The following is a 12441-nucleotide window of genomic DNA, read 5'->3' as shown; positions in this document are numbered from 1 at the left end:
AATCCTGTGGCACCTTATAGACTAACAGATGTTTTGCAGCATGAGCTTCATTCATCTTCAACTTAAAAAGTTTAACAATGCAAGCATCAGAAAAGGTATTCACCCACCCACAGCAGCTGCTGCAAAAAAAACATCTATAAGGTGCCACAGGACAGGATTCTCTTTGCCAGAACCTAGAACCAGCTATGCAGGAAAAGAGCACCTGACAATCCCATTCTTGATTCAGATCACAGGAGGAATGAAAAATGAAGGCAACTATCTACTGACCTGCAGATGAAGCTAGAGAAAGCAGCTTACATAGAAAGGATAAGAAATATAATAGTATTGACAAGCTGCAGTGTACAGAACAAAAGCCTCGTTTTATTAAGTGCTGCTGTTTAGGGAGACAAGGCACACTGTAAATTGTATTGAAAAATGCATTCTTCTGCTCACAGACCTAATTCCCATTCCCTCTGCTCACAGCACTCAATTTAAAATATGAGCATTCATTACAATAGGACAGGTTTAAACAGAAGAGGGACATAACATTTATTGCTATTTATAATGCCTACTATATTTTCATGATATTAACAAAACGTCATTTTCATACGCAATAACATACCCAGAATAGAAGGCAGCCATAGGCATACATGTCAGAGGATGGAGATGCCAGGTGTCCCATTCTTAATTCAGGTGAAATTAAGTTCAAGTTACCCACTACCATAGAGTTTGCAGAGGCACGTTGATCCTAGAAGGGACAATATTACAATCAGCAATTTTAAGCCAAACTGGCAGTACAGTAAAATGAACTTTCCTTCCCATTCCCCATGATCTCACATGAACACCTTTGCCTTAATTTTTTTTTCCTTCAATGATGGCCCAAACAGGGGATTGTAAAGGCCTCCTACCACCAAAAATGGAGCAGAGGCGGAATAAAGGCAATGAAGCATCACTCTTAAAACACAGGACTAGCTAGTTCTTGCTCACATGTCATGAAAAATAACAATTCTAATACCAAAATCTACACATGAAAAGATACTCCAGTACCAGGAGAAACACAGACTGCGATGTTATGGTTGAAATAAAGGACATTTGAGAAGTTACTGTTCTCCAATGTTTCTCTAAGCCATTCTAGACACAGACAGAACTTTGATAGCAGCATACAACTCCAGAACAAAGGGTAGGTAACCACAAAGCATATTAACAGACTACAGTACACAGGACCCACTTATCAAAAACGTAATCTGCAGAAATTTGAAGAGGTATGTAAAGATATCCAGCTGGCTGTCTTATTGTACATAACTCTAGAGGGGCAGCATTCCTTCTCAGCCCAGAGAAGGAAGGTGGGGCTTGCAGTAAAGCACTGGACTGGGACTCAGAAGAACTAGGTTCTAGTCTCAATTCTGTCAGGTCCACATCTGAGTCAGCTGCATCTCTCCTCCTCCTCCCGGCTGCCTGGACTCCAGGATTACCTAGAGCACATCAGAGACACTTCCTGCTCTCAGTTCTTGTGCCCAGCACAACAGCACTCCATGACTGCCAGGAGGAGCAACTGCAGGGAAAGTCCTGACCAGCCCCTGCAGCCCATGGATGGAACATGCTCAGTGCAGACACAATCTTCAGAGAATTTAACTGCCACTGTTGGAGACTGGACTAGACAAACCTAGAGCTGGACAAGGGTGACCCAATACAACAACGTCCATGTTCTTTTGTTAACTGCTTTGCTGAACCAGGGCCATACTCAGTAAAGATCGTATTTTTTCAGGTTATAGTGCCTTCAGAAACTTATTCCACCAGTACTTATAACACTATCTTGGAATTATTTAGAATCATTGCATACACTAGGGGCGGGCAAACTTTTTGGCCTGAGGGACACATTGGGTTTCTGAAATTGTATGGAGGACCAGTTAGGGGAGGCTGTGCCTCTCCAACCAGCAGGCGTGGCCTGGCCTCTGCCCCCATGTGACCCCCCTCCGCTTCTCGCCCCCTGACGGCCCCCCAGGACTCCTGCCCCATCCACCCCTCCCTGTCCCGACCACCTCCAGACCCTCCGCCCCTGACTGCCCCCCACCGCCCCATCCAACCCCTCCTCTCCTTCCTGACTGCCCCCCCCGGGACACCTGCCCCCATTCAACCCCCCCCCATTCCCTGCCCTCTGACCACCCTGACCCCCATCCACACCCCCGCCCCCTTACCACAACCCCGAACTCCCCAGCCCTTTATGCAATCCCTGCTGCTCCCTGTCCCCTCCTCACTGCACTGTCTGGAGCACTCGTGGTTGGCGGCGCTACAGCCGCACTGCCCAGAGCACCAGGACAGGCAGCCATGCCGCCCAACTGGAGCCAGCCACGCCACCATGCAGCACAGAGCACCGGGTCAGGCTGCAGCTCGGCAGCTGTGCTGCCCGGCAAGAGCACAAACCCCTGCCGCCTAGAGCATTGCGCTGGCAGCACAGTGAGCTGAGGCTGCAGGGGAGGGGGAACTGCAGGGGAGGGGCTGGGGGCTAGCCTCCCAGGCGAGGAGCTTAGGGGCCGGGTAGGAGGGTCCTGCGGGCCGGATGTGGCCCGCGGCCCGTAGTTTGCCCACCTCTGGCATGCTTTCACATTTGAAGTAGTATTCAAAATACACTGGCAAATGAAGAATTTGTCAATAAAATCTACCGTTATATTTTCACAATAAGAGGTACCAAAAAAATAGCAAAGGCATTCACGATACAACTCATAATGCAGAATTCTGAGTGAGATTAAGGAAATCCTTGAATATATTTGAAAAAAAAAATTTACATCTGATTTGGTGAAGTCAAAGTCTCCAACTATTCCTTGTTTTCGATTCACAGCAAACACATTATTTGTATGCAGAGATCCATGAACTATATTAGCTTTGTGCAGCGTATGCAGGCCACGTGCCACTCCTTCCATCACTTTCAATATTTCCTGATGAAAATAAACAATTTTAAAAACTGAAAGAGCCAAGAGAAAAAAAACCAGCATGCTTCCAGTGCAGAACCATTGCAAGTATTCTGAATGAGAAACTACACGACACTTAGTACGATTCTAAAGAGTTGCAGAGCCAGTCAAAAAAGAACCCAGTCACACCTGGATTAATCATTTTGAAAACACAAATGTAAATACCCGTTTGGATATGTGGATTCATAACTGGCTCTGTCCTGACAAGCAATGCAAGAGAAAAGGCCATTCACAAAACTTATGACCATTTATTTAAAAAGAAGGCTATGCAGCCAAATGACTTTCAACTGTAAACAAGCCATTTGGGGGAAGGACAAGTAGGAAAGAAAACGATAGGATGAAAACTCAGACAAGAGTAATCATGATCACAGTATTTTAAAATTTGCTTGCCAATATTTTTTAAAGGATAGCAACAACAAAGGCTGGAATGTTCAAAGGAACATAAGTGAGTGAGATCCCCACCTCCAGGGTCGTTTGAAAATCCCAGCCCCAGTGACTGGACACTAAATTGAGGTATTCATAAAAAACACAAACTGTCATTTTCCTTTGCAGGATTTTATCATGCATCAACCATGCAAGTTATATTGCCACATTACTGGACAGCAAACAAAAAGGTGAAAAAAGAAGAGGATCAAGTTGGTTTAAATATTTGTTAAAAAAACTTTGCTGAAATTTTGAATAAATTACCCTATTACTTACTTCTGAAGTTAAAGGTGTACCAGCTTGCAGTGCTCCTAGACTTGCTCCTGGGTAATATGGGACCATCAGATATACCAAAGGATCAGACTTAAAAAACAAAAAAACCCACAGATAATAGACGGATAAAGAAGGGGATTGCAGTTAAAATATCTATTTACTGCGAAGTTAACTTTATTACATATTTAGCGCATATTAAGTCCTCATTAAACCAAATCAATTTCATTTGATTTTTTACATAAGATCTGCATGGAAGTTTTTCTATCCAAAGCTTTGGTTAAAAAACAAAAAGCTTTAACAAATTATGAATCTTCTAGATGAAAAATAGCAATCAAAAAAGGATGTCAATCTAAAACTTACCTTGCACAAAAAAAGGAACATCAACTGTAATAATCCAGATTTCTCCTTAAATTCACTCCAAGCTCTGTGATATCTGGCTGTTCTTTCTATCACTTTTGCCTCTGTGCTCACATCTACCGCATAGCCCTGAAAACAAAGAATTTTCAGCTGATTCCTAAATTAACATTGTTTATGTGGAATTACTATATTTTATTTTTATGAACAATTACATGACAAATTCTATTGAGTGACCTTCTGTTATACTGAATTATAATACTCAACCTAGGATCTGGGAGATCAGTCCCAAATTTTCTTTGTGAACGTTTAAAGTGTTGGACTAGCAATACAGGTCCAGTGTTCCCATTGCCCGAACAGTATCATAGCCAAGTTAACAAGCAGTGTTTACACCAGTGGTGGGCAACCTGAGGCCCATCAGGGTAATCCACTGACGGGCCTCGAGACAGTTTGTTTACACTGACTGTCCACAGGCACGGCTGCCCGCAGCTCCCAGTGGCCACGGTTCACCGTTCCAGGACAATGGGAGCTGTGGGAAGCAGCAGCCAGCATGTCCTTGCAGCCTGCGCCGCTTCCCTCAGATTCCATTGGCCGGGAACGGCAAACCGCAGCGTTTACATTGTTCCACCATTAACTTCATACTTCTTGATCTCCTGAACGCTGGTGGGTAGGAGGGGAAGTGTGGCAGTGGAAAGCAGAGGAGACACCCAGGAATCATTAGGGAAGATGTCAGTATGAGTAGGATGGAGACTGAATGCACCAGGAATAGGGAGTGATAGCCAGTAAGTAGGGCCCACTGACGCACAGGAATGGCAGTCAGCAAAAGGAAGGGACACGCTTGCAGCTGCCCCCAGAGAAGTGAAAGAGGAGAAGAGAGATGGAGACAAACAGCAAAAAAATAACATTGCTTTGGTAGTGATCCAAGAGCCTAGCCGAATTATTAGCATTTACAAGGCTATTGAAAGTAGTAAAGTACTATTGAAAGTAGTAAAGAAGCAGTCATTGAGTTCAAGCAGATCAATATACTCAGTAAGTTACCAAGAGAGCGCCACATACAGCTAAGAATTGAAAGTCAGTGACAGAAAATTACCTTCAAAAGAACCTTCTGTTCTTGAACTTCTGAACACACTAATGGGTGCTTCGTGCTCAATTCCTTAAGAGGTTCAGCATCAAGAAGATCCCGTTCTAAGCTGACTGCCAGAAGTCCACCAGAGTTCTGGAGCGCACACATGCAAACACAACCGAAATGCCACTAACTAGTTTAATAATCCAGACACTGCATATTGCTGAATGCTTAATATTTATCAACCACTACTGATAATGCAGGACTTTTACCATAATGTAAAGAAGGTCAAATTTAGGCTTAAATTAAGTATCTTTTTTAAAATAAAGAGAAAGTTTCCATTTGGTAATTCTCTGCCCCCCCTCCCAGTGTTAAACACATTAACTTGACCTTCATTCCTTCAATACACATAATTTGGATTTAATATGTCAATGTCATATACGAGCCACTGACCGCCCATATACTTCATAGACGTTAAAAACCTGAGCTCCTGACACGTATAATACAAGGTTTTTGTTTTCTCCTCCCTTCACCCTGCCCCAGACACAGCCAGTCTTAGCATTTCATGCTGGGCCAGCATTTAGGTGTTACTGTTGGTGAATTAAACCATAACATGACCAGTAAAGCTGAATGTGTAATTCTACTGAAGTCTGGATACCATATTGGAATTTATTTTCTAGTTACTGGCATGAATGGGTGACACTGCAAGTATGTGTGAGAGAGAAGTCTCTCTGGGATGTGAATAATGAAATCTCTCACTTGTTTAAAGTTTTCATTTGTTGGACTAGCAATATAGGTCCAGTGTTCCCATTGCCCGAACAGTATCATAGCCAATTTAACAAGCAGTGTTTACACCAGTGGTGGGCAACCTGAGGCGATATTTTCAGTTGTTAAACTTGTAATCGGACTACTGCCCTTAAAGACTTCATCACTTACTAGAATCTCTGGTATCTCTTGCTTTATGGCATATTTAATGAAGCTACTTCCCCTACTCTCAAATACATACTCTCAGTTCCCTGCCCTTAGAAACACAGCAGGGGCTTCTTACCATATACTTCAGAATTCCTGCTTCTGGGTGAAGGAGTGGCAGCTCAGGGAACCATTTCTGCACCAGGTAAGTAAGCGTCCCCTGAATTAGGGATACATTCATCAATGCGACCGCCTCCGCATGCAATACGTACAAGTATATACCAGAAAATACATTAACTGAAGTGTGGGCTGTATGTCCACAAAATGTCGATTTCTGAAAATATGAAGAGCGGAACCTACCCTCTTCCAGTTACGTCACTCAAAATGCAACTGGCATTCACTTTTTCCACAGCAACAGTACTATAACAGCCCATTTGGATGTATTTTTAAAAATAGGGTTTGTGTGGTAATTTTAGGGACTACTGGATACCCCCATCCCTTAGAAAAATATGATCCACCCCCTTCCTCGTCAAAGTAGCCAGAGGAAGGCAGCTGGAGAGAGACCAGCTGCTGAAGAGAAGTTCCTACTTACTCTCCTCTCCTTCCCCAACCTGAAAGTGGGTCAAAGGACAAAGAGAGGGGAACCCCAGTACCACCACCAGAGGCAGCCCAACCTCAGCAGGAGCAATCAGGGGAAATCAGAAGCAAGGCGGCCAAACCTTAGAGTTGGTGAAACAGGCCACAGCTCTTGCCACCTCCAGCCACCCCACAAACCTGTAACATTTAGGCATTACTGTTACTCATGCCCAGCACTGCACTACCAGAGGTCCTGTTCCTGCTCTCCCCATTCCTACTTCTAAAGAGAAGTGGCTATGGATTCTGGAATCCTCCATCCATGCAGAGTATTTAGGAAGTGGGAGATCACTGGTGTCAGTCTTGCCTTCAACTTGGAGGAAGGACCTCCCTCTTCACTGCCCTGATCTTATCCCCCATATCACACAGATAAAGGCTTTCTTCAGCCACTGTGCTAATCATCTTCCTACTGCTCTGGTGAGAGGACTAGGGCTCACACTTCCAGATTTTCCTCTACCATGCACTTTGAAAAAAGGTGTATCAAGTGGAAAAGAGGAAAACTGATGATTATCTCCCTCCACCTTGGAGAGTACTATTTCATTTCAGAGGCTTTACTGAATATGAGCGTCTGACGAAGTGGGCATTCACCCACGAAAGCTTATGCTCCAATACTTCTGTTAATCTATAAGGTGCCACAGGACTCTGTCACTTTTTACAGATCCAGACGAACACAGCTACCCCTCTGATACTTGAATATGAGCGTGCCTTTAGTCTTTCCTTTCAGTACTGTAACATTCATCCTTTAGATTTTACTGAGAATGAATGTATATAATAAAGCAACTGAAATGTAAATGTGGTTCATACAACTACACAGTTTAAGTTGCTTACATAAATTGATACTTACATATTCTTCTTGTTCATTGTATATTTCCTGAATAAGATTGTTTCTAAGTCCAGTGATTTCTTCTTTTACTTTTGTTATTTCATACTCACTGTAATCATCAGACTGCATGCAGAAACAATAAAATTACCATCGTGGATGCCTCTCAAGAAATCATACTATATAATGTAACCTAGTACATAAGAGCTAAAAAGCAGCTTCCATATTACATTATAATTTGGGAATGCAGTTTATTCTCAAAAGTATTCTAGGATGAAGGAAAGTTACTAATATCATCAGACCTTTTTTTGCTTTTCTAAACTACCTATTTGCTGTAATTTTCTTCATTCTCTTTTTTGGAAATCCTCTGGACACCAATAAAATCTAATGGTTAGAAAGGGCATTCAGCAGTTCACCCAGGTGGGTGGCCTAAATTGTTGTCACAATAAAATTTGGGGTTTGAATGACTGGACAAGATGCTACACCAGATTTAGATCTTATCTGAAGGTTCCTGGCCATTGGCTTCATTTTAGAAATAAATTTTACAGAACCTGGACAGGAAGAGAAATGAGAAATCAGATTGGAGGGTGTGTTCACGTCAGTAGTGATTAGAGATCCGTCTTTCTCGCTGAGGAGGAATTTTTTTTCCATATGATTCCTATAATTTTTTTAAAACCATTCTCTATCAGATACATTATTAGAACTTTTGGGTCCGATTTTCAGACCCAGACCAGGCACACTGGCCTAGAAAGACATGTGAGGGACACAAACACATTGAAACTTTTCTGTATATGGAAAACCACACATACGGCTACAAATACGCAAATCAACATTTGTGTATTTACATGGCTAAGCGTGCACTTATCAAGCTAGGTGGTACTTGCTCAGTAGGAATGCAAACACTTGCCTACCTGGCAACTGGAGATTAGGCCCTGTGAAATGTACTGGAATAGGAAATGTTTTAAATAGAGCTGGGGAAAGGAATGCAAATTCCATTTCACAGAGGAGTTTGGGATTTCAAAATCTGTTTGCATTCCAATTCGGAACAAAACCTGAACATTTCAAAATACTTTGTGAAAGAAAATTCGTTACATATTCATTTTGACATTTTAAAATGTTATATTATAATGCAGAATATAAAACAAAAAATAGAAACAAAAAGTCATTTCAAACTGACAAATCAAAATTGGGCTGCCAAGCGATTAAAAAAATTAATTGCGATTAATCACACTTTTAAACAGTCATAGAATACCACTTATTTAAATATTTTGGGTGTTTTCTACATTTTTAATTAATTAATTAACTTCAATTACAACACAAAATACAAAGTATACAGTGCTCACTTTATATTTATTTTTTATTGCAAATATTTGTATTGTAAAAAACAAAAGAAATCGTATTTTTCAATTCACCTCATACAAGTACTGTACGACAATCTCTATCATGAAAGTTGAACTTACAAATGTAGAATTATGTACAAAAAATAACTGCATTCAAAAATAAAACTTAACCTACAAGTCCACTCAGTCCTACTTCAGACAATCACTCAGACAAACAAGTTTGGTTACAATTTGCAGGAGATAATGCTGCCCACGTCTTGTTTACAATGTCACCTGAAAGTGAGAACAGGCATTCGCATGCAACTGTTGTAGCCAGCATCGCAAGATATTTATGTGCCAGATGTGCTAACGATTCATTTGTCCCTTCATGCTTCAACTACCATTCCAGAAGACATGCATCCATGCTGATGACGGGTTCTGCTCGATAACAATTCAAAGCAGAATGGACCAACGCATGTTCATTTTCATCACCTGAGTCAGATGCCACCAGCAGAAGGCTGATTTTCTTTTTTGGTGGTTCGGGTTCTATAGTTTCCACATCAGAGTGTTGCTCTTTTAAGACATCTGAAAGCATTCTCCACACCTCATCACTCTCAGATTTTGGAAGGCACTTCAGATTCTGAAACCTTGGGTCGAGTGCTGTATCTATCCTTAGAAACCTCACATTAGTACCCTCTTTTTATTTTATCAAATCTGCTGTGAAAGTGTTCTTAAAACAAACATGTGCTGGGTCATCATCCGAGACTGCTAGAACATGATATATATGGCCAAAACTGGGTAAAACAGAACAGGAGACATACAATTCTCTCCCAAGGATTTCAGTCAAAAAATTAATTAACACATTTTTTTTTATTTATTTTTTTTTAAAGAGCATCATCAGCATGGAAGCATGTCCTCTGGAATGGTGGCCGAAGCATGAAGGGACATATGAATGTTTAGCATATCTGGCAAGTAAATACCTTGCAACACTGGCTACAAAAGTGCCATGCAAACACCTGTTCTCACTTTCAGGTGACGTAAATAAGAAGTCATCAGTATCTACCGTAAATGTAAACAAACTTGTTTGTCTTAGCAATTGGCTGAACAAGAAGTAGGACTGAGTGGACTTATAAGCTCTGAAGTTTTACATTGTTTTGTTTTTGAGTGCAGTTATGTAACAAAAAAATCTACAATTGTAAGTTACACTTTCATGATAAAGAGACTGCACTACAGTACTTGTATAGCGTAAATTGAAAAATACTATTTATCATTTTTACAGTACAAATATTTGTAATAAAAAGTAATTATATTAAGTGAGCACTGTACATCTGTATTCTGTGTTGTAACAGAAATCAATATATTTGAAAATGTAGAAAAACATCCAAAAATATTTAATACATTTCAATTGGTATTCTATTGTTTAACAGTGTGATTAATCACGATTTATTTTTTTAATCACAGTTAATTTTTTAAGTTAACTGCGATTAATCGACAGCCCTAATCAAAATGTTTAGTTCAGAAAGTGCAGAAACAGGATGTTTTGACACTGTAGGAAAAAAAAGAGAAAAATTCCATTCAAAAAATTTCAGTGAAATCTACACACTCTCCAGAAACCTTTTGGTTTTGACTAAACTGCATTTTCTGACCAACTAATTTTAAATCTGTTTGGTTTCCTCTCTCATTCTCCAAAAACTTGCTAGTACTTCTACACATTTAGAAGTTCTGACCTGTCCTTGATATCCTGACAGTGAAAACACTCATCTATACCCTAACCATCTCTCATCTCAACTGTTACCTCTACCTCTTCCTCTCTGATCTCCACTCCGTACACATCACCATCCAGTCCACCCAAAACAGAACAGCTAAAAGTATCTTCCTAGCCCAATTAAACTACATCACCCTTTAAATTTTTCCATTAGCTTCTACAGTAAGGCAAATGGAAAATTTGTTAGCAGATTATTTCCTTTCTTGTATTGATCTCATATTCAAAAATATATGAGCCGCACCTCTCTTCCTGCAAATAACCGAGCCTAGAGAGTAAGACTTATCCCTGAGGTGCGAGTACTTGGCTAAACCGCTTCTGCCATCTCTCCAGATGATGTGGGTGAGATAATATCTTTTACTGGACCAATATCTGTGGTGAGAGAGAGAAGTTTTTGAGCTACAAAGAGCACTTCCTCTGAGACCTGAGGAAGAGTTTTTTGTACCTCAAAAATCTATCAGTCTCACCAACAGACACTGGTTCAATACAAGTTATTACCTCACCCACCTTGTCTCTCTCATATCCTGGGATGAGCAAAACTGCATACTCTCCCCAGATGACTATTTCCCAGCGTTGAGTGGAAACACTAAATTCTTATGAACAGATTAAGTATAAGCTTAATGGTAAACACTTGTTCCATTATATTACTGACACACATGGAACAGGCCATCACAAAGGATACTTGAAGGCCTTATCTTGAGTGGGACAAATTTGAGGGGAGAGGGCAGTAAGAGAAAGGTAATACATTTAACAACTGTCCATTCTGGATCTTACCCTCCCCTCCAAGACATGTGGAATGTAGCACACTGTAAGGAAAAATTAGAAGGAAAGAGAAATGAGATTAGGCAAAGCATCTGTCCCTGGTGCTCTTGTACCTCCTTCCCCACTGATGACGCTCACTCTTGTGCTTCGACTGGATATAAATAGGTAAACAGTGGGAAGGTACCCCAACTACTCGAGTATCAGCTGGAAAACTTCTTGGTTCAGTGACCATTTGAGTGGTTCATCTGTTGACTGCAGAGGTTGTCTGCTAGTGTGTTCAGCATCACTTTTATGTGAATCTCTCTAATGAAGACATTCTGCTCAGAGAAGTCTGTGTGTTTCTTCAGTGTTTAGACTTGACCTCCTTGTCCTCCCTTGCCATTTTAGGCATGTCATAGTCATTGAGTTGTCTAACTGAACTAGCATATGGTCCTCCTTCAGACAGTCCTGGAAGTCTCAAAGAATCAGCACCTCACTGATCTCTAGGAACTAGTTTCTCGGGAGCCTTTCTAACCTTGATGACTTTCCCTGTGCCCTGAGGTGTGTCAAGTACCCTGCAACATTAATATCCATGGTCACAATTTTAGATTCTGGATTGTGCAGGAAGAATGCTACCATCACATGGATTTGCTGTTTCCACCAACTTAGGGACCTGATCACTACATGGTATCCTCATTCCTTTCCATCTCCTGTTGGAAACTGTTACAGGCCCTTAAGATCTATCCTTTAACCTTCCTAGCGCAGCTTTACCCATGGAATAACCCCTATCGCAAAGAGATTGGAAATCCTAGGGGCTGGTATTGATGAATAAAACATGGTATTCCTCGACGCCCAGGAGATCAGTGCCTGAATCTTGTCAACCCTTTCCTGTGCTGTGAGCATGCTGGCTCTGCATCAAGCTTGGCAGATGGTTCTCTGAAAGGGAATCAGAGAGCTCTTCAAGTTTGACACAGACAAATGTGCCTACACCATGCAGGTCTGTTTAGGTTGCTTCTTCCAAGATTGTATAAGGTGAGTATTTAGTTTAAGAAAAGATGCATCTTAGTCCCTAGACTCCTCGAACAGGACACTATCTCTATCAGTAGCTTTGTGAACATTGTGTGTGTGGAGGATAGACTGCATGGTAACACTTTGTACTGACATTGGCTATTCTCATAAGCATCCTGAAGGAACTGTGG

General features: G+C 41.2%; 1 protein-coding gene and 1 long non-coding RNA gene across 7 annotated transcripts in view; one reads left to right on the top strand and one right to left on the bottom strand.

Annotated features, from left to right (window-relative positions):
* Positions 1–12441, bottom strand: part of STK31 (serine/threonine kinase 31) — a 101080-nt gene that overhangs the window by 22696 nt on the left and 65943 nt on the right. For all 5 annotated transcript variants that reach the window (XM_039526710.1, XM_039526709.1, XM_039526707.1 and 2 more), the window contains exons 16-22: positions 7445–7546; positions 6107–6187; positions 5086–5211; positions 4002–4127; positions 3645–3731; positions 2763–2912; positions 602–727 (exon numbers count right to left, since the gene is read on the bottom strand). In XM_039526710.1, coding sequence (XP_039382644.1) covers positions 602–727; positions 2763–2912; positions 3645–3731; positions 4002–4127; positions 5086–5211; positions 6107–6187; positions 7445–7546 — 798 coding nt within the window. The remainder of the gene's footprint in view (positions 1–601; positions 728–2762; positions 2913–3644; positions 3732–4001; positions 4128–5085; positions 5212–6106; positions 6188–7444; positions 7547–12441) is intronic.
* The window catches only part of LOC120398932, a 33630-nt gene that overhangs the window by 12946 nt on the left and 8243 nt on the right, over positions 1–12441 (top strand). The window lies entirely within an intron of this gene.

Source organism: Mauremys reevesii, linkage group 2 (assembly GCF_016161935.1).
Source record: "Mauremys reevesii isolate NIE-2019 linkage group 2, ASM1616193v1, whole genome shotgun sequence".
NCBI lineage: Eukaryota > Metazoa > Chordata > Testudines > Geoemydidae > Mauremys > Mauremys reevesii.
The sequence above is the reverse complement of the archived record's forward strand: the minus strand, read 5'-3'. Positions and strand labels throughout refer to the sequence as shown.